Consider the following 22,795-nt stretch of genomic DNA (forward strand, 5'->3'; position numbering starts at 1 on the left):
CTCCTTAGAGGCCAAGGGTGGGATGAAAAAGCTGGATGTGTGTTTTTAGATAAGTCAAAAAGCAGATGTTTTTTGAGATTTTTGGGGGGTTCTAACTTCTTGATTTGCTGTACTGTAAAAGACTGTATTCATCCTGGTTGTGCCTCAGCATCACATTGCAGGCAAAGGAGATGTGGGCTCCACTCCTGCTGTATGCAGCTTAGGAATGTCATTCCATGTTTATGCTTTGAGGGGAGTCTGGTTTTAATGAATGTATATGAAGTATTGATGAAGCTTTCTAAGCAAAAGTAAGGTCTGTGGCAGAGCCAGAGATCTGTTCCTTTGTGCCTTCTGCTTATATCTCACAAAGAACCAGAGTTGCAAGGAGTTCTGGGTGTATATTGATCTCAGAACTGAGATAAAAATAGAAAAAAACCTTCAGTGATTCAGACTTTTTTTTTTGTGGAAAACTCAAATTTCCTTTATCGTGGTGGTCAGTCGTGGGACAAAATTAGTGATGGCTGCAAGTAACCAAATTTGCTGCTGTATTTTTAAAAACCACGTAACGCAATGGCTGCACTTTTCTGGGTTGTTTCCCACTTACTGTGGAAAAAACACTATTAAATTAAGGTTTTACGTTGTTCTTCAAGGTGTCGCTTCTCATCTGTTAAGCATTTTTTTTCATGCGAATAGTCAAGGTGTTGTTTTATGTATCTTAAGCTGCCAACTCTCACAGGTATGAAGTTTCGTACATTAATGCTCCTGATCTTGTGTTTGTGTCGCGTTCCGTGAACAAGAACCAAAGGACCGCAGCTCCTTCGGTCGGCGCAGTGGGCAGGGCACTTGGCTTTATCGGGGGAGAATGAACTCACGGAAAGGCTTTTTAACAACAAGCTGCCCCGCCAGAGCCGCCCGGGCGCTCCGAGCGGTGCCCGTGGCGGAGGAGGCGGGGCCGCCCCGCGCCCGCCCCGTGACGCGCGGAAGCGGCGCCGCTGCCGGAAGCGGGCGCGCGGCCGCTTCCTGTGTTTATGTAGGGTCGGGCCGGCGGCACCGGGAGCGGCACCGGCAGAGGGGCGGCCGCCATGGCGGTGTCCGAGAGCCAGCTCAAGAAGATGCTCACCAAGGTGCTGCCGCGGCCGGGCGGACTCGGCGAGGTGTTGGGGGGGGGGAGCGGGGCCCAGGCACCGGGAGACTGTGGATGGAGTTAAGGGAGGAATGGCGCGCCGATGGCAGAATAGCCCTGCGAGACTGCAGTGCTGGGCTGGGACACTGCCAGGCGCCGTCGGGGGTCGGAGCACGGTGTGGGTCGTGGGGCTGTGCAGTGTCACTGGTGCTCACTCATGGAGGGGGAAGGCAGGGTCAGCATCGTTCCCTGGGATGGGTGGGTTTTATTATCGCCGGTGTTCAAGGAAACGAGAACAGCTCTTGGAAGGCAAATCATTAATCACATCATGAATCATACAGAGCCACGTATGCCGCTCTTCAGGTGAAAACTGGGCTCTGTCCAGCAGCCTGAAATGAAAACTCCAAAGGCTGAACACACGGGGAGTTATGGGTTGAAATGAAATCCCCCTTAAGGCTGAATATTTAGGGGGGGTTATGGGTTTGTTTGGGGGAATTTTTTAGCAACATTTAATCATTTTATTTGCACAGTTTTAGAATGAAATACAGTAGTTGAGAATCTGATCAAAACAGAAGAAACGTTATTAAAGGGTCTTTCACCTGCATGGACTCATAAGCAGATTCTTTTATTCAGCTTGAAAATGAGTGTTGAATGCTTAGTCAGTGTCAGCAAGTGACATCGTGTATGTATTTGTATATACTTGTCTTTTCTAAATTAGTCCACTGTCCTCATTTCCTCACACTTGCCCATTTTATACTCCCATCTAACTTTCTGCAGGTCAGTTCAAAGTGAAATGTGTTTGATAGCTGATGAACAATGAAGATGGTGTTTCACTCACTACCTTATGTTTATTTTTCTAAAATAATTACACTTCCGGTTCTACAGAGAAAAGTTCAGTGATATTTCCCATATTAAATAGTTCAGTGTGTGAGATAACAAAAGACCCCTAGTTCTGGTAAATGTAAGCACTTAATTTACCTTCAGGTATTTAGCTGCTGTGTGATCTTAAAAAGCTTCATCCTTCTGTGATTGGTTACCTGATATGTAAAACAAGGGGGATGCATTTACCATCTGAGAGTGGAGGAGGAAAAAAAATTCTAGAAATTAGGAATTCAAATTAATCAGTTTTAGTCACCTTTGTAGTAATGATTATTTTCCAAAAAGATCTTGACATGTCTTGGAAATGGATCTAAGTATGGGAATTAACAGCTCAGGTAGCACTTAATTTTTGCTTGTGGCAATAGCTGAAATCTTAGAAGTGTCTCTCTACTCATGATTCATCACCCTCTGTGTAAAAACTATTTGCAACAATATTACTTTTTCAAAGGAGGCTGAGATGCTTTGTTGCAACCCTCCCATCAAATCAGCACGCAGGGGTTGACTGATCTCCATGCTGGTGCCTCCCTGCACACACAGGCATCCCTGCTGGAAGGGTTGCTTTCTCTCCCACAGACCAGCATCTTGCAGAGAGACCGTGTGGCTGTTTTGTCCCTGGTCATTTCAGGCAGATAAGTCACAGCATCACCCAAGGTTCACCACAGCATCACTCTGCAGGCTGAGGTGGCATTATGGGAAGCCTTCAGCTCTGCTCAGTAAATACAAGTGGTCATGCCCAGGAGGAGCATCCCTGTCAGTCTCTGTAGGTAACAGGAAGAAGAGTTAATTTCTGATTTTCACAACTCATAAATGTTTGTCAGATGCAAGGTGACCTTTAGCTGTGGCACCACAGTTTGCTCTTGGATCATGTCTGAATTAATTTGTTCAGATGTTGTTAACATTTGAGAGCTTTGGATATCAGGCATTTCGTTGTTCTGGGCCCTTTGTCTTCCTGAAGGCATGTCTGTGTTCCTTAAGACATCTGAAGATTGCAGGTTTTTTTAATTGTGTTACAGTGAAAACATTGTCCAGGGACCACATTGCTGGCTTTTCTTTTTAATAGTATTTATTGGGAGGAATGGCCACAAGGCTAAAAAGCTGCACTATGTGGTGAACCAACCTTTTGCTACCCAGGAGCTTCTCCTTTGCTGTCTCGGGGTTATAGTTCTGAGACTGCTACATTCTGTTGCAGTGTATCTGTGGTTTACAGGTCATCTCTGCTCTGAGCTACTCCCTGCTCCTGATAAAAGGAAGGGGATGAAACCAGTATTATTACTGGTAATATTGTGCCTTGATATGTCTGCTTTCTAGCCAATAAAATACATGAAAATACTAATCAATGATGCTTAAATACTGTGTTGCTTTGAAAAGTGCTGTGAAAGATACCTGTGAGAGTCAGATCCTAGATAAGTTTTTATCAGGAATGTTCAAAACATCACTATATTTTTCTGGAGATGCCTTATTTTTCTTCTTTCTCAAAATACACACGTATCTCTCAAATCCTGCTGCTTAGAGTAGAACACGAAAGAAAATGGAGTAGCTTTTCCCAAATAACTTATGTGTGGACCATTATTTAAGACTGAAAACATCTTAACACTTTGTTAAAGTTTGGTAAGTTGTATAGGCAGTGTCAAGCTAATAATGACAGATACAATAATGACAGTGACAAGTTAATAATGGCAATGCCAGTAATAGTGTTCAGTTAAGGGACAATTAAATTCTTATTCCAAACTAAGAATGGAGAAGAATATCCATATATCGGTGTAAACTCTCACAGATGTAGTCTATTGGGTAAAATAGAATTAAATTACTCTGGAAGTGTAGTCTCTGAAGTAATTTCTATCTCTTTTGTTTTTCAGTATAAGTATAGAGACCTAACTATACAGGAGACAACCAGTGTTATTACTCAATACAAGGACCTCAAACCTGTCATGGATTCATATGGTTAGTCACTGCATGAGAAAATTTTTGTTATTGAATTGTTGATGCTTTAGATGCATTTGGTAGTTTTTACGGGGGGAAAACAGAGATTAAAATCAGAAAACATAATTTAAGTTTCTCTTTTTGGTCTTTGACATCAGTACTTCTTTAGAGGCAAAGTTATTTTCTAAAGTAACCTTTCTGTATTTCTTGGTCTGTCTGATATGCCAAGAAGTGATGCATTTTTCACAGTTTAGCTTTTAATCACTCGGTGATGTCATATCTGTTGGTGTCCTGAGATTGCTGGTGTCTTACAAATTCAGCTGTGCTGCCATATAAAGATATTTTTAGAATTCTGTTTAGAAAGAACTGTAAATTAATGAGCAAATGCTTCATTAAAAATAATTGTGGCAGTCCATAAGAGTATGCAGAACACATAGTCAATATAGAAAATTGTCATGAGGGTTTTGTAATGTAAATTACTGATGTCAGTCACTGTTTGTTAGCTATTTTAAAGGCTCTAAGTAAATTTTAATTTAAATGTGTTAAGTGAAGATGGTGTCTAGAGTTAGCTCCATGAGGGCATGGTTTCACAGCATACAGTGAGCCAGCATAGCTGCTGAGGTCAACCTCCTTATGATCACCTTTTTAACTGTCAGCTGTGGGATTCCTCTGTGAGTTAATTTATGTTACCAATACATCACCACAGATTTTAAAGCCTTCTGTTTTTAATATTGTAAATTTGAATTCAGAAATATTAAGAAGGGGCATGGACAAGTAAAAGATAAATTAGTTCTAACTTGAATAGCTGCAAGCCAGCAGCTGTCACAGAAATAAAAATTCACACAGTGACTGGAGAAACAAAACAAGAGGGAAAGGACTGTGGCTGGAACAGCTTCACAAGTTTGTTTGAGGATGTGATCAGAATTCCAGATAGCTTTGAGCTGTAGCCATTTGTGTTACCTAATGCTTTCTAAGCTGCCTGGGAGAGGCTAAGCACAGAATCACTTACAGATAATCCATATTATTTGTGGCAGTGACATAAGTGACAAGAAAATGATTACATTGCTTTTGAGATAATTTTCAACTTGATATTAATAATGAAATATATGCCCACATCTAAGTCCCAACATGTCCTACCAGCCTTTGCAGAACTTTAGCACCACAACAATTGTACACAGTAAGCTATGTTTGAAGTATGACTAGAAACTTTCAGGTGAAATTAGGAAGACAAGAGCTTTCTCAGCAGAAGCTGATTTATTCAGCCAAGAATACTGTATTGGATTAAAAGTAAGAGAAAACTAAATACAGCAACTCAGTAAATGTAGGTCAGAGTTCTTGTGTGGTTTGTGAACTAAAACAGATTTGGCAGTCAGTCAAGTGCTACTCATTTTTTCCTCTTCAGTGTGTTATTGTTTGGTTAAATTACCTTTACTGACTCTGTAATAAATGCCTGTGGCCCAGTAATTTTCAGTTCTCTTGCTGATCTGTTTGTTTGGTGAAAGCATAAGAAATTCTTTGCAATCCTCAGATGACAGCTGTTTTCTAAAATTAAGTTTGAGTTCAGATTATCTTTGCAGCAATTTGCATGATTTGCAGTTTGTGAGGTTCCAACATGTTTTACTTGCTCTCTGAATGAGGAAACAGTTTTATTTGCAGTGAAGGTAGTTTGACAATAATTAGTCATTCATTTCTCAGAAATGTGTTATTCATAAGAAGTTACCTGACTGTAGACAGTCATTTGCTAGTCCATAAATGTGTAAGAGCAGAACCTTTCAAGCTGAGTTTATATGGATGTAACTTTGAAAACTTATGCCAATAAATATAAGAGGTATAACCTGAGTAAAGATTAACATAGCAAATGTGTGTGTTTGTTCCATTTCAGTTTTTAACGATGGTTCATCTAGGGAGTTGATGAGCCTCAGTGGAACCATTCCTGTGCCTTACAGAGGTATGCATTTATTATAATTGTCATCACCCCTTTATTTTCCCAAATTACATGAAAAATTATTTAGATTTGTCTTGGTTCAACTTCACTGCTTTGGTGATCACTATTTTTCTGAAATTCTTTACTTGCCCAGAGCAAAATATTTTAAAGAAATTGTTCCCTATTTTTGCTGCAGAATAAAATTTGAATGTTGAGCATTACTTCTTCAGTCTTGTACAGCTCTGTAACATCTTTTTTCTTTCGGTACTGCACATTTTTCAAGCTTGTCAATTGAATGAGCAATAATGCAAACTATGTACTGCTGCAGCTAATGATAATTCAGAGTAGGATCTAGTAATGTTGCATTGTAGAACAAATGAGATAATGTATTAGTTGCAAATGACAGTTGTAGATCACAGTTAAATTGTTCTGAAAATGTTGAGTTGGTGGCCATAACGTCAGCTATTCATTGAATGTTATTAGTAGATTTTGGCTTCAGCTTCTAACTGTGCAGTTGAGTTTGATGGGTTTAGGCATTTTTTTATAAATCTGGATACAAGAGGACAGTTGAAGAGTTGGAATAACTTTTAAAATCTTTCAAAACATCTTTTCTAGGTAACACATACAATATCCCAATTTGCCTGTGGCTGCTGGACACCTACCCTTTCAACCCCCCAATTTGTTTTGTTAAACCCACTAGCTCTATGACAATAAAAACTGGGAAGCATGTTGATGCAAATGGAAAGATATACCTTCCTTATCTGCATGAGTGGAAATATGTAAGTACAGGGAACCTGAAATTCTCAAATTGCTCAGTTCTGCATTCCTTGAGATAGTTGAATCATTTTAAACAAAAGACATTATCCCTTCAATTTGAGATCCTAAACCATTTTTAAAATGAAGACAACTGCTTATTATTTGTAATATCTTAAAGTTCAGGATGTTTCATTCTGGGTCCCTGTAATTTAATGTAGTTGCATCTTTAGTTGCAGTTTGTCTGATTAAACAGTGCAGCATAAAGGCATCCTTCTGTGGCAGAACACTGTTGTGAAGACTTGTAAGATAAGAATATTTACAGAAGGGAAATTATAAATTCTCTTAAAACATCTCTGTGCTGAATTTAACCTCTGTGACTAAAATGCACTTGTGTGAGCACTTGGACTTTATATAGTCATTCCTTATGCCTCGAGTATGTGGATATATTTGCTTTTCCAATGAATAGAGGTGTTGAGCAGTGCAGGCCTCGTAGAAGTTGTGACCAAAACGTGGACCTGTAAAGAAGATAACCTGTGCTGACGAGGTTAGAAGAACGGTACAAAGCACATAGTTCATGAAAAGGGAACAGCAAAAAATTTATTAAGGATGGGTGGTAGGTCAGCACTTGCATGATAATAGTGGAAAAAAGCTGCCCAGATCAGGATACAGGTCTCCCACTAGCAAGAGGACCAACCAAGGTACAGGAGATACGTAATTCTTTCAGTTTGAGAGGCTGGTAAAAATAAGTAAGTGGATTATGGAGCTGAGAAAATTTGGAAATGGGATATTTCATCTGGTACTACATTCATGATGCTTGTTCTTATTTTGGCAAAATGGAATCATGCCTATATTAAGTGTAGTTATAAACAGAAAAGCCTAGTTTAGCTATATTTAGAGGAGGTTTTTGCCACTCCCTAGTGGGTTAGAATATTTTTTCCATTGAGACATTCTGCACCAGAGAATAACCTATGATATATGAAATTGAAACATCTGAAAACTTAGTGACCTGCACTTTTTTCAAGTTGGAAAGTGGATTTAAATTTGTAAAATATTATTATAATCCACCATTGGACAGTCAATTTCAGTCATTTATTGTCCTGGAGTTGATAGGGAACTGTGTATTACCCAGTTTATTCTGGGTGTAGATGTGGCTGAAGCTGTATTTTGGCATAGTATTTTAAATACCGCCTGGCTGGGTTTGGCATCTGTAAAAAAATCCAGAAAGGGAGTTAAATATGCACATATATACACATATATATATATTTTAAATATTTAAACCCACAATAAAAGGAATGCTTTTGAGGGCTGTAGGTATCCTGTTGTTGCTGTAGTCAGTTAAACTCTCTGTTAGAAAACTGAACAACTTGTGATTTGCTTTCCCTCCCAGCCCCAGTCAGACTTGCTAGAGCTGATTCAGGTCATGATTGTTGTGTTTGGAGAGGAACCTCCAGTCTTTTCTCGGCCCACTGCTTCGTCGAGCTACCCACCATACCAGGCAACAGGCCCTCCAACTAGTAAGTGCTCATTATTTCTGCAAATAATCATATTAATATTCCACAGTGGTTGTTACCCTGCAGAGTTTTTCAACAAATTATGCATTTTACAGTAGAATGACTTTGTGTATTGCTGGCTAATGAATTAATCTGTGCTGTACTTGGCCTGGTTGGACTTGATGATCTTAAAGGTCGTTTCCAACCTAAAAGATTCTATGAGTCAAAGAATGTGTGTGTTTTTTAGGGTTTTGGAAGGGAAAAACCAAGTTTGTATTAAAAAAACCCCAAACAAAACCAGAACATACAAACAGAACATTCCCCCAAGCTCCACAAAACAAGCAGTGTCCCGTCAATATTCTGAGATAGCCTTTAAAAGAGATTATTCAGGTAACTGTTATTTTAATCTTATTTATTCTGATAATACACATCCCTCTGTTAAGTTTCCTGCAACCGTTGATTTCATAAGCAAAGGCATGCTTATTGCATGTGTTTACCTATGCCCATGCTCCTGCTTTGTGAAGTTTATTTTTATTCTTAAAAAATGCTGGCTGAATAAGAAAAAAAAAACCTGCCTTGTGATTTTTTTTTTTTTATTCTTCTCTGTTGACTTGGTGCTCTGACTTGGTACCCATTGTTATTTCCTTGCAAAAATTCTCAAGACCTTTTAAATCTTGTATTTATTTAAACTTGTGGAGGCATCTTATTTTAAAGACTGGGGATAGATGGGTGGGGCAAAAAGGGAAAGGAGGAAACAGAAAATCCAAGAAATTCTCCCAAGAGGAGACTGCATTGGGTAGAGTGGACCTACTCAAGCCAAGGACTGGGGCAGGAGGGGAGGGGGTTCAAGTTAGCTGGAGATTCTTTAATGATGTTATAAGAGTTCTACTTTAATGGTAGTTCTACTTTAATGGCTGTATTTGGGGTTATTTATTTTTGCTGTATTTTTAAGGCTGTATACTTTTGTATTGAAATATGGCTTTTACTTGATCATAGTGTTACATATGAAATCCTGAAGTGCTATTCATTGCCATTTCCAGCAAAAACCATTTTTAACAAGGTCTTAGGCTCTTAACCTGTGAGAAAAGGGGTAGCAAACATAAATGGAACCATTAGGAACAGTCGGATAAAGGCAGGTGTTTCAAGCTTTTTTTGCTTGTCCAGCACTAGCCTGCCTGTAAGAGCACTAGGTGGTTGTGTTGTCCTGAACACACTGTCCTGAACAGTGGGTGTCAGTGTAAGTGTAGTTTTAGTAGAGACAGTGACTTGTGCTTTAAGGACAGACCATCAGTTGAAACACACTTGATTACTCTTGTAGTCATTCAAAGCTGAAGTACTTTGAATTACTGTTTTGAATTGAATTGAACTGAAGTACTATGAATTACTTCATAGTTGAAGTAATTTTAGTGGAAATGTTTCAGGTCTTTTAAATTGTTAATAGCTACTTAATTTTCCTAGTGTAGTCAGACTTTCCTTATTTTACAGACATTTAAGATTTGGGTTTTTTCAAGTTCTACAGACATTGTGTAAGAAGAAATTAAGCCCTTTTACAAAAACTGTAATCATTTGAAAGCATTCAAGGGTGAAAATAGCTCGACTCTTAAAAAAATGCTATTTAATGTAATATTCCTAAAATTGCTGGAAATGTGGAATAAGTATGTCTAAAACATGATTTTTGTCAGCTTTTCAAGAAGAAACTTAAAATTGTGGAGACTGTTAAAGCCTTGGACATTTATATGTGCTGATAACTGATTTTTAAAGTATAACTTCTAAATAGCAGAAATTGCTGGGTAGGAACATGGTTGGATTGTTAAGCAGTTAATCAGCTGTTTTGAAATTCAGCAACTCTGAAGTACTCAAATTATGTACTCATTATTTAGTGAGTAAAAAACACTGGCTACATTAGAAAGGTCGTCTTATTTTTTCAGCTATTATATAAGAAAGCTCCTCAGGTGTCATCTTTAATACCATGACTTTTTTTTTTTTTAAGTTCCTTGGCTGGAGATCTTTTTTTTTTTTTTGTATTCACATTTTACTTGGTACATCAACTTCTTGTGCATTTTTTAAATCAGTATCTATTTTTATCCACGCAGTGCTTAGTTAAAAGTAATGATTAAGAAAAAAAATCAATATATTAATAAGGTTATATTTATGTATAAGGAAGAACTTGTTTACATTGGAGGTGGCAGAGCATTGGAACAGGCTGTTCAGAGAGGTCATGGAGTCTCCCTCTCTGGAGACATTCAAAACCCAGCTGTACATGTTCTTGTGTCACCTGCTGTAGGTGACCTTGGCAGAGGGGTTGGACTGGATGATCTCCAGAGGTCCCTTCCAACCCTAACAATTCTGTGATTCTGGGAAATAACACAGTGAGAGGTGTCCTAGCTAGCTGTTCTAAGGAATGTCTAATTGAATTCAATTACAGTTCTCACAGTCTCCCTCCAAACTCTTGAAATACTCTTGAAAATACTTTAACCACAGTTGATAGGTAGAGGTAGGATCTTCAGAAATGCAAAATTTGCCTCTGTTTTGTTAAAATGTGCTTAGTTACACAAATGAAATTCTAACTGGTCAGTGCATGGTGGGAAGATCTGCTGCAGTTTAGTCCTTTTTGTGTTTAGAGAGGGAGCAGCTGCCTTGGTCAGTGGACATACCAAATATCTGCACGTTTGCCTCTTGCTGAGCTCCAAGAGAGCAGCCATGGAAACATCTGGGATTGTTGTGGAAAGGAGTGGTGTTAGGGGGATGCAGGGTGTGTGGTTTTGAGGGAGTTTGGCCACTGAATGACTTCTCTTTACTCATTTTTCATTGTGTTATATTGAATTCATTGTTCAATAAACTTTGAAAAGCATCTTACTGCAGCTTGACATATCATGGTATGTCTTAAACTTCTGAAATGTAAAAATATGCAAAATCCTTGTTTTATTTAGCTTCCTATGTGCCAGGAATTCCAGGTGGAATATCTCCCTATCCAGCACCAAACACTCCAAACCCAAGGTAATAATCCCTTTAAACCAACATCAACTATTTACAAGGTAGAGAGTTTCAGTGAATAGTATCTAGTCTTAGTTATATTTTCTTATGACATATTGGTTGTATAATTTTTCATGTTAGCAGGGTTTTTTAAAAGTGAAGGCTGAATTTTTGTCAACAGCCAAAATAAAGTTGGAGGAAAGTTTAGCTTTCTTGATGTTGCTTCAAATACAATATACTCAGGTGATAAATACATTTTGGAAATTATTACCTAACTCCCAGCTGTTATCTTGCTTTGTTTTTATATCAGATTAGTTTTTATAATGTTGATATGTTTACATGACATAGAAAGAAATGAGCTTCTACAAGTTGGGGGTTTTCTTAGCATTGTTAATCTTGTTTTGGGTAATTAGCAACTCAAAAATTGACCAAAACATTGCTGGGTTAATACAAACCTTGACTCCAGCATAAATGTGGGCTGAATTCAGGGCACTCTAAGCGAATTTGAAGGACACAAAATTACTTTAAAAGCTTTTTATTAATGTAAACCAAGATTTTTGTCCTCTAAGTGTGTTATATAATAGTTTGGAATAATGCTTTTCCAGAAAACTTCCAGATGTTGATTACTGCCTCCTAGTGTATGCCTACATTTTTTTACATCATAATTAATTGTTTTGTTATTAATATCCTTGTGTCTTGAATTTGTGTTAGGAGCATATGAAGAGTTGAAGAGTTGTTGTTGTAGTATATTAGGGGGTTTTTTTCTTCTTTTTTTTTTTTTTAATAAAAACTTTTAAACCCCTGCAAGGATTGGGAAGGGGAAGTGTTATGTTTTAAGAGGCAAAAAGTAGGGATTTTTATAAGTTCTTATGGCATGTTTTTTTCTTCCTACATACATTTATTTAAAGTGCTCTTAATGTTTGTACAAAAGTGATTAATAGAAGAACTAATTTTAAAATAATTTATGAATGAACAGAAAGGTTTTAAGACCTATTAAGTTTTCAGTTACCTAGAGAGAGACAGAATATGCTTATTCTATATTTTACATGTTTTCTTGGACCATTTTGTTTACTTGTATGTACATTTGATACTCTGCTGCATGCAGGTGTTTGTCAGTCTAGCACTGACTACTTTGAGTCCTTGTTTCAGTTGATAGTAAATGTATTTTAGAAAGGTGTTCTAACTGTCATGTTTTATGCCATCTCACAATTGCTTCTGTCAGCAAATTAATACTTTTGCTTTTCTATATCCTTCAGAGCAGGGCTGAGAATTTCTGGAGGAGTTTTATTTCACCTCAGCCATACTTGGAACCACATTTTTATGTTTATTTTTAGGTTTAGCAGCTCAGCAGTCATCGTGTTAACTATTCTTATTAAAAATTATTAAATTGGGATTACTGATCATGGGTTTGTAGCTAGAATAATTTCATGTGAATACTTTTGGGGTTTCGTATAGCAAGATTAAGAAATTGAACAGAATTTGTAATTTGTAATAATGTAAAGGCAATAACTACATAAAGTTTCAGATTAAATGGTATCTGAAATTATATCAGAAGTATAAATTGTGAAAGATGTCTTAGCTTCTGAAAAAGTGAACTGAAAAAGAGAAAAAGTATAACTTGATCTGCAATTTAAACATTTTATTATATAAACAAATGTTTAATTTGGTGACATTAAGATAATATATGTGGATGATGTTTTCCAAATAGTTACATAACATTAGCATATCTTTCTTTGTCAAAGTGGCTTCTCAAGCTATCCTTATCCAGGTGGTGTTCCATTTCCAGCAACCACTAGTGTTCAATACTACCCTTCTCCTCCTCCTGTGACCACTGTTGGTGAGTACCTTGGAAAGGATTTCTCTGAACTGAGGCTTCCCTCTGTAACTGATATGTAAAGAAATAAAATGGAAAGGGAATGTGTTGTTCTTATTCTGAGCTTCTGAAGTAATAATCTTTAATTAGGAAAGTTATTCAAAGGAAGAATAAAATATATCACACGTCTTGTTTCTTGTATTCTATTCACTCAGGAATTTGATAAATTCTTGGGTGATGCAATACATCATGTGTGCTCTATGAATATTTTGAAGAACACAGGATGTAACTACCTATTTTTTCTCACCCTTTAACTGGTGGTGACTTTTGATTGCCTGCATTGCTCTGTCTGTGGTTTAGAAAAAGACTTTTGTCATCTTTTAAACGTCTCCTGGACTTGCTTTATTTACTCTTCATTTATACTTTTTTTACTCCAAAAGTAGTAGCTGTCTAAAGCAGAGGTTTCCAGTGTGTTTGGAATGAGCTTCCTTTTTACTGAGTTTCTTCTCCGGCCTCTTCTCTGTTGCTTCTTATTGGTCCCTACTTGTCATTTCCTCCTTTCTTCCCTTCAGCAGCAGGATCTGGGGTATTGACTTGTGTTCTTTTCCCTGTCTACTGCTCTGTAGCCCTTTGCTGACACAATACAAGCTTTGTTTCCATTCTGAACCTCACTTTTAGTGTGTGTAGGAGACTGGGAATCAGTGCTTAATATCATCTAGTTAAGTAGGAAGTTGGTGCAGTAACTTTGCAGTTGGTTGATAATCCTTTGGGCACAGTTAAATGGTGATGATGTAGACTCTTGTAATGTTGTTCACATTATCAGTCCATTGTAGTCTATTTTGCACCATAATTTCAAAGTGCATCCATAGGTTCTTCATTTGATATGTGACACCTCCCAGTTATTTATAGAATGGCCTGGGTTAGAATCATATAATGTCTCTTCTCTCCAGAACTCTCTGTATTTCCAGATTTTCCGTCGCTTACATGGATACAAAGCAAGTTCATGGCTTGGCAAGAGAAGAAAGATGCTTCTACTTTACTCTTAATAAAATATTTGAGGAGTTCTTTTATTACAGAATTTGGAAACAACAGTAGCTTGTGTGTTGTATTCTCTTTGTGCCTGATCCCATCCTTTGTGTCCAAGTTCTTTCAGCCTTCTGAATTAAAAGTCTTTCTTGAAACTTCTTGGCTGCCTCAGTTGGTCCCCTGAGGTCACTCTGAGGTGATATGTGTCTGCCACACACACTGCAGGAAAGCTGCTGTCCCACTCAAGTTCCTGAAATAGTGCTCAGTGTTGTGGGGCTGCAGTTGGATTCTGGAAGAATGAATGGTCTCCACTGCTCTCATGTAGGGAGCTGGTAACCTTTCCAGGGAATGTTGGCTGTCTGCACTGTCTTTCTCAAACAAATCCAGTTTTGCTTTTATATAGTAGAGAGTTTCATTTCTTTCCCTCGTTTTCATCCCCACTGAAGAGGAACAGAGGTGGAATATCTGCCAGAGATAGAAGGCTCTTCAAGTCCTGAGTTAGATCATCTGAGACCATGTTGTAATGCCAGGTTTTGTAGTGGCGATTTTACATTAGACTGATTCATTTGATGCAGCTTGGTAAAAGTCCTACATCTGTTATACCTGGTTTATCTCTTGTGCCAAATGAAATGTAAACACGTCTCTTTAATCATCCATTATATTTACAGTACTGTGGGTGTTTTTTGTTGGTGTGTGTATTTTGTTGGGGTTTTTTGACAATACAGTATTTTTTTTCCTTTCAACTGAAAATGTTTATTTCCTGTAGAGTTTGTTTATTTGTCTGTGGTTTATTGTGATAGTTTATTTAGGAGCATATCAGGTGTTACAACTTCAGAGTTTTGTGGGCAGGTGGTGGTGGTGTTTCTTATAGTGAGCTTAGTTTCAGTTGAATGAAAATGCTCCTTCAGAGTAACTTAAGTTTTTAATAATTGATGGTTTTTCAAATAGTCCTTCAGGCTTTTTCTTTCTGTTCAATCATCTGCCATTAATTACCTTTCTGATGCAGTTCCTACTTCGATGGTTCTGTAAGGTTACTTCTGAAACCAGACTCTGCCTGGTAAAGGGTAAAGGTCTCAAGTGCTCTGTGAATTTATTGACCATGTGCCATAAAATCTTCCCCAGGCTGGGCTAATTATGGAAGTGGCAGAAAATGCTACGGGTTCATGCTCTTTAAGAAGATACATAAAATCTACTTGAGCTGTATAAAATAATGCTTTACATGTTCAAAGACCTCTTTCCTATCTGTTGGCATTTCTGTGTGAACTTTCATTGTGTTGGGTGTATTGTGATTTTATTTTTTCTGTCCTACTTTACTGTTAAAGTGAGCCTTGTATAAAATCTCCCTGAGTGAGGGATATCAGGGAAAAAGAAAGTAAACATCAGTTCTATTGATGTTGGTTCTGGCAGATTCTGACTTTGTGTTAGAGAATAATTCACTATGTAAAGTAAACAGTAACTGAAATCATGCTAATGTTGTTTTTGAAGGGAAATCAGGCCTTTTTGACTTGGAACAATTGTCTGCCTAAAACAGAAAGTCCTGAAATCCTTGTCCTAGATAGTTTCACTGACTTGGTCTAGGTTTTACTTTTCAATGTAGAAAGTGCTGTTCTTTCTCCTTCCCATAAGCAGCAGCATTGGTGGATTCGTGGTTTGTGTATATGGTGCTTTTTGACAACTTCTATTGCTGGTTCTACTAGTTAACCAAATATTGCAAATTACCTTGTTTACTGGTAAATCAGATCAAGTGTTGGGACATTCATATTTTCCTGAGGCTATCTTTGCACCATTTGATTAATAATTCAATCTCTTTATTTTTCAGTAGTAATTAGCTTGTTTTTTTAAAAAATTGCACATATTCTGGTGCAACTTGTATGTAAGTAAAGTGCTCATGTTTGTAGTGATCAAAATCTATATGTGTTCTTAATTTTAGAGGGCTCTGATGGATTAGTAAGCATGATGTGCATCTTCCCATAGTTCCTGTCATTTATTTGCATAACTTTATTTTTCTGCATATCTGGCTTGGTGTAGGTTTTGTGGACCGGAGCAGAGTAAAAAGAGTAAGGGAAGAGATACAAATTTATGCAGTCTTGTTTTGTTAGCAGAAGTCCAGAAAATCCTCAGGATGTTTTAAGGATACAAAGATGTGTAGTCCTATCAACAGCAGTTTGCATTTGTTAGTATAACAATGCCAAGACACTCCAAATAACAATTTTTTTTATGCTATGTTGATACCTTAACAGTAAATTTTTAATCTTTCCATTCAGATACAGTTTTCTAAAGGCAGAGTTAAGATTTTTAAACTGTTCTAGATTTTTAAACTGTTCTGGATTGTTGCTGATTCTCAGGAAGATATCCAGCCTACCTCAAGAACACTGTCACTAAAGATCCCACCTTTTTCTTGAATAACTAGTGAAATTATTGTAATCTTATTTCTAGCTAATAGTAGTTCAGTTAGAGTACTGTCAATAACATATTCAAAAATATATTTATCACTGGTTACCTTAGTGTGATTTACTCTAAAAATGCCAGTCTTTGAACTATTTTGTCTAAATGGCAAAACTAATGTATGCTTTGTGTTGCTTATTTGCTTTTGCCATTTTCTGAAGGCCTGTGATTATTAAGAGAGATGAAGAGGTTTATTGGATTTCAGCTGACTTGAGACAGTTTTCTGAACTTCTGGGAAGAAAACCAAAAGATATGCTGAAGACTTTTGTCTTCAACTATACCAGATTCATGGGAGCCGTGATGAATATTTTTTCACTTTGTAATTTTTTGAAACCTAGGGTCTGGGGAAACATGATGTACATAACACTGTAACAGTTTCAGGGGTTTGATAGCCTTGTCTCTGTATAAGAAGATACTCTGGTAAAAATTCTTTTTGCAGATTTTTTTTTGAGCTTCAAACCTCTCTACATTTCACTCATAAGGGTTGTAAAGTTTAGGCACAAAAGCTGCTACTCCAGTTTTCCCCACAGAGGAACAGTTGATGTGGTTTGTGATAAATAGCACCAGTAGCCACTTTACATTCTCTAGAGCACTCTGAGTTTCCTGGTCTGCAGATACATGGCACTTTCTGTGACAGACACAAAGCACTTACCTTTCTGTTTAAAAAGGTGTTAGTGACAGACTCTTGAAATTATCCTTGAAAGGCTGATTTGCAAAAGCAATATTCAGTTCTCCTGCCCCATTTGCTCACTTTCTTACCCATGGGGGTGCACTGTTCTTGAACCTGGAGGAAGTGATCCTTGAATATTCCCCAACTCTCTTGGACCCCTCTTTCCTCTAGCATACATTCCAATGGAATTCTTCCAGGAGGCTGCCTGAAGAGGCCAGTTAGCGCTCCTGAAGTACAGGGTTGTGATCTTATTCATTGCCTTGCTGTCTCCTTGCAGGAGAACTCTGTGGTCATGGTCGATGCAGCTGAGGCTGCCCCAACCTTCACATCTCTAACCAGACCTTCCTTGTTAGTTAAATAAGGTCCTGGCACACCTTTCCTTTGTAACAGAAAGTTATCACCACCTCTTTCCAGGAGCCTCTTGGATTGTTGTGCCCAGCTGGGTTGTCCCTCCAGCAGGTGTCAGGGTGGTTGTAGTTCTCCATGAGAACCAAGGCCTGGGACTGTGAGGCTGCTTCCAGTTGTCTATAAAAGGCCTCATCTATTTCCTCCTCAATAATGTCACCGTTGCCTAGTCTGCCCTTTAATCCTAACCCATAAACCCTCAACTCACCATCCTCCCAGAGACAGAGCTGCATACATTCCATGTATTCTTCTGCATAAAGGGTAACTCCACCACTTTGCCTTCCTGGCCTGTCTTTCCTAAAAAGTATGTAGCCATTCCTGTTAACATTCCAATCATGCAAGCTATCCCACCATGTCTCTGTAATTTCAGTGGGACCAAAGCCTTGCGACTGCACACAGATCTCCAAATCCTCCTCTTTGTTTCCCACACTGCCTATATTGGTGTACAGGCCCTCCAGTGAGGTATTCAAGGATGTCTGTTTCCCAGGAGGGGTGCAAGAGGATACCTCATAATTGCTTTCTGAGCTGCATTCCCTTCCCCACTCAGGCTGCATGGATGGTCTTTATAACTCTCTCTCTGTCTTTCCTAGTTAAAAGCTCTCCTTACCAGGCCAGGTAATCCTGAAAAAAAACCAAACAAAAAACCAAAATAGTAAACTGAATGAATGGATGTATACTCTTAAATTTACTTGTGTTTCTTTGAATGTATTTTATCTCACTGCAGTTTCTTCACTGCTTCTGAAAATTGTTAGGGAAAGCAGTTTATTTTACTGTCTCACGTTGCTGAAGTACAACAGCAAGTTGGCCACTTTTTATTCCAACTGGCTTTATACCGAAGCCACTGCAGCACAGTTAGTCTTATGCCTGTGAAATTTTCTTGTGCAGGACCCAGCAGAGATGGAACCATCAGTGAGGACACCATTCGAGCCTCCCTTATTTCGGCAGTCAGTGACAAACTGAGATGGCGGATGAAAGAAGAAATGGATCGTGCACAAGCTGAACTCAATGCCTTGAAAAGGACAGAGGAGGATCTGAAGAAAGGGCACCAGAAACTGGAAGAGATGGTAACACGCCTGGATCAAGAAGTGGTAAGCTGAGATGGACCACTGCTCCTACCTGAGCGTTCCTAGTAGTGAACAGAGGCATGTAATTAATTAATTATTAAGCGTGATAGAAATAGCAAAGTTTCCAGTGTTTTTTCTTTCACAGTTGGGGCGCATGTGCTCAGATGAAAGCAAATCAGAAATAGCAGTGTCCATAAGATGCAGTGTCCTGCCTGTATATTACAAATGTCACTGCTTAGTAGTAGAGGAACAGTATAATTTTCCCCCAGCTTTCCTGAAAACTGTTAGTGCTGTGAGATTATGTCATACTTGGGTATAACTTTCTTGATAATAATGTGCAACAGCAGCACTGGAGAACATGTCTGTGTCTTAGTGCAGAGAATACTGATTTTGGTCACAGCCTCCTTGTATAACCTGCAGACTTTTTCTTTCCCAGAGGACTCTCTTCTACTCACAGTATGCTCAGAAATTCCTGCGGTTTTTCATTAAGGCATCTTCTGCTTAGTCCATCTGCTCCTTGCACTGGTGCTTGGGAGTAAGATTTTGGGATTGATGAACAGTTTCTGAAATGAGCTCAGTGTTCAGATATGGTTAAAAAATAATTAGAAATTATTAATCAGGACTAGAGAACAGAGGATACCGTTATGTCACCATGTGAATCTGTGATGTGCCTACTTTAAATGTAGTGTGTAGTTCTAGTCTTTCCTATCTTGGAAGGAAGGACATAATAGAACTGCAGATGTTTGATGCAAAGGCAAGAAGGATGATCCAGCAGTATCAAACAGCTTCCATATAGAACATGACTAAGTGTGGTAGGACTAAAGTCTGGAAAAAAAGACAGTGGGGGACGGAAAGAGTGGAATATGGTCATAGTCTGCATGGTTTTGAGTGATATGAGGAGAAGCACAGTGGTGTACAGTCTGTTCCAGCGAGACATGAAAAATATCAGGAGGTAAATTCAAGAGTAGCAAAAGGAGGTACATCTCACACAGATGGAGGTAAATTATAGTTCCCTTTAGTGGGTAAAGCCAGCACGTTTTATGTCCTGTCAGTACAGATAAGTGTTTGATCCGTGCTCAACAAGTTTGTATAAGAGCTTACTTCAGGAGACACATTCCAAAGAAAATACTTTGGCTTTGTTTTTATTATCTTTAGCTAGTTTAAATGGTTATCTTTCCTTATGTGGCAACTTGAAAATACTTAAAGACTGCTAGCATGTCTTCTCTACAGTTATAAATTGATAATGGATTGACATTCTCTAAACCAGACGTTACTTTTTTAAAAGGAAAGAGTCTGAAATATATACACTGATAGCTCTTTCTTTTGTAAAAATCATAATAGAGATAAGCAAAGAAGTAAAGAATCAAGTGGTATGTCTAAAAATCTTTCATCTAGACAATTATATCACAAGAAGACATTCAGCTCTCGAGACCTAAATATACATCTTAATTGTTTTTAGGCTGAAGTTGACAAGAACATTGAACTTCTCAAAAAGAAGGATGAGGAGCTCAGTTCGGCCTTAGAGAAAATGGAAAGTCAGTCAGAAAATAATGACATAGATGAAGTTATTATTCCTACAGCACCACTTTACAAGCAGATCCTGAACTTATATGCAGAGGAAAATGCAATTGAAGACACCATCTTCTACCTAGGGGAAGCACTGAGACGTGGAGTGATAGATTTGGATGTCTTTTTAAAGGTAGGTTTCTTGGGATGTTTTTAAGATGTGCATTTTAAATGCATTTACTTTGAACTCTTTTGTTCAGCTTATTAATGTTTGTGATTTCTTCACTGAAGAGGATTGTGTAGGAACATGAATACTTACATGTTGAAGCATAAGTTTTAGAAAGTAATTTCAGAATTAAGATAAGTTGTATAAGTATTATAGATATGAAGTCATTTATCATTAGGCAATGCAAGTGTCAACGTGATCTTTCCACTGGGCTTGCATCCTAATGCTGGAGCAACTAACTTTAAGGGTGACTGGAGTATTCAGACAGCTTTTGACTTGCAGTCTATGGATGCCTTTGCTGAGGCAGCTGGTAAAATGTTAGAACCCTAGGAAAAAAAGCAAAAAAACCCAAGCTAGTTTTGCATCTCTAGCAGAGATCTTTTTAGACAGTTTGCTCCCTTTCTTTGCTGTCTTTAATGCTGAAAGTTCCTAATGTCTGATCTAAAAACCTTCCTTTATTTTGAACTTATGTGCATGGTGATAGCACAGGAAATAGATCTGTCGTTATTTTGAAAAGATTGAAGCCACTTTTTAAGGTGGAATAAAACAACACAAAATGTGTACATCAGTAACTTATGTTGCCATTGGATCTGGAAAGATTAGTCTGTACTGGGGCCACTGGCTAGCAAGAGTTACCAGTCCCTCCTTTTTCTAACAATTGAGGTTCCCCCCAAAGGTACCACTTAGGCTTTGCTTCCAACAGCCTGTGTACAGTGTACTACACAGAGACATATTATTTCATTCTTGTATGGCTTGTTAGTTCTGTTCAGCTACTGTTAGAAGAACTGTTGTCTGCCCCACGGGAAGTGCATTAGTCTGATTTCACCCTGGAGTACATATTACTACTTTGATAGAATACATGTAAAGTTAGTAATTAAAATCACAAAAAATATACTGTAGTGATTGTATTTGTTAGCCACCTGCCAGTCATTTTAAGCCAAGAAAATGCCATGTGGTAGAATAATGCATTTAGTGTTTCCAAAAGCATCGTGTTTGGGTCATGGAATGTTTTGGACTTTGAAAATTTGTATTGCAATATAATTAAGTTTATATCAAAACTTTCCCAATAGTCAGCTGCTCTTACTCTTTCTTTCTGCAGCATGTACGTCTTCTGTCTCGCAAGCAGTTCCAGCTGAGAGCACTAATGCAGAAAGCAAGGAAGACTGCTGGACTCAGTGATCTCTACTGAATTCTCAGACTTTACCTGGGAAGTTAGATTTCCTTATGAAGCAGCCATTTTCTTGATATTTCTCTTAATCAGTAGGTGCCCAGAATAAGTTATTACATCATTCAAGTGTAAGATATTTTGAATCAATAATATATTTTCTTTTTGGTAAAGACTAGCTTTTATTAATGCACTTTCTATCTCCTGTATTCTTTGTGCTGGTGGACTTAACGCTGAATAAAACTTGTTGCATATTTTCTTCCTCTACAGAACTGTGTATGATGAGCTTTCTTTACAAGCAGGGCCTGGCTTATGCAGTGGCAGCTTAACCATACTTTCACTTTACTTCTGAGATTGGGAAGACGTTTCAGTTGTCCCAAATTGGACAAATCCACGTTTATTATAACCACTGAAAACTGAACAATCAGAATTTCAAGGCCCTGTTGTTTGACACAGCTGTTGACATCCAAGGATACTTTTCTTAAATGAGCTTAGTAACAGATAAATATTGACTCACCTATTCTACCATCGGGTTCTGGCCCTACTGGAGCACACCTCATGTATATTGCATTTTTCCAATTGAAAATACTAGGCAGAAGGAAGGCTGCTGCTGCATTTGGTGTTGTGCTCCCTGCCAAGCCAGGAACACACCAGAGTGCCACAGGAACTTGGGTTCTGGCTGCTTGAGCTGGGACAGCTCAGTGACAAAGCTGGTGGTTTAACAGAGCTCAGTGACAAGCCTGGTGCTCTAACACTGCACTGCCTGCATAAGAGGGTGCATTGTACGAAGCACCTCCCAGGCTGGAGTGCTGTAGAGATTCATGGTGCTGCTCTTGCCTCCTCCCAGCAGCATGCTGCAGTCCTCCACTGCCTTTTGTAGCTGCCCCAGCAAAACTAGGTTGAACACTGAAGTTTCTTGGTCTCAGCACAGTAACCAGCCTTTGCCTTAAGGCTTTTCATGTTACTGTTGGGTCTGAAGAGTTTGGAGTTTTAAAAAGCTGAATGAGGCTTACAGTTTTTACATTAAGTCCTGTGGATCTTCTGAAAGCTTCAAAAGTGGCTTCATACCATCTTCCTGTCATCTACATAGCAACAGTGACTGTAAGTAGTCATGTTTAAGTGCTCTCTCTGGGTGCTATTTTGGTCACTTGGATGTTAGGGAAAGTGGTACAGTGCCTACAGCTTGATTAAGTTGCTTCATGAACACTTTCAGCTTATTGTAAAATATTTTGCTTCAAGAAGTAGCACCAGCTGTAGTACATAGTAAAAATCTACTCTGGGCTGAATGAGGTGATCCATTCTTATCCTATGCCATGTCCTGCTGTTAGAAAAAGCTCAGAGTAAGGCCTTTCCCTCCTCTCTGTCATGCGGTGTTTTGAAATGTTACTGACCAGTAAGGTGATTCATTCTTCCTGCTCTAACTATGGAGTT

General features: G+C 38.3%; 1 protein-coding gene across 1 annotated transcript; it reads left to right on the forward strand.

Annotated features, from left to right (window-relative positions):
- The first annotated feature begins 981 nt into the window (after window positions 1-981).
- Window positions 982-21,633, forward strand: TSG101 (tumor susceptibility 101). Its single transcript, XM_018076062.2, has 10 exons — window positions 982-1,103; window positions 3,838-3,922; window positions 5,784-5,849; window positions 6,441-6,604; window positions 7,969-8,095; window positions 11,002-11,068; window positions 12,787-12,881; window positions 18,289-18,491; window positions 19,927-20,166; window positions 21,299-21,633. Exons 1-10 carry the CDS (start codon window positions 1,062-1,064, stop codon window positions 21,386-21,388), a joined length of 1,179 nt encoding a protein of 392 aa, XP_017931551.1. The 5' UTR covers window positions 982-1,061; the 3' UTR covers window positions 21,389-21,633.
- Window positions 21,634-22,795: the final 1,162 nt, after the last annotated feature.

This window comes from Manacus vitellinus, unplaced genomic scaffold, assembly GCF_001715985.3.
Source record: "Manacus vitellinus isolate BGI_N305 unplaced genomic scaffold, ASM171598v3 scaffold_30_pilon, whole genome shotgun sequence".
Classification (NCBI taxonomy): Eukaryota; Metazoa; Chordata; class Aves; order Passeriformes; family Pipridae; genus Manacus; species Manacus vitellinus.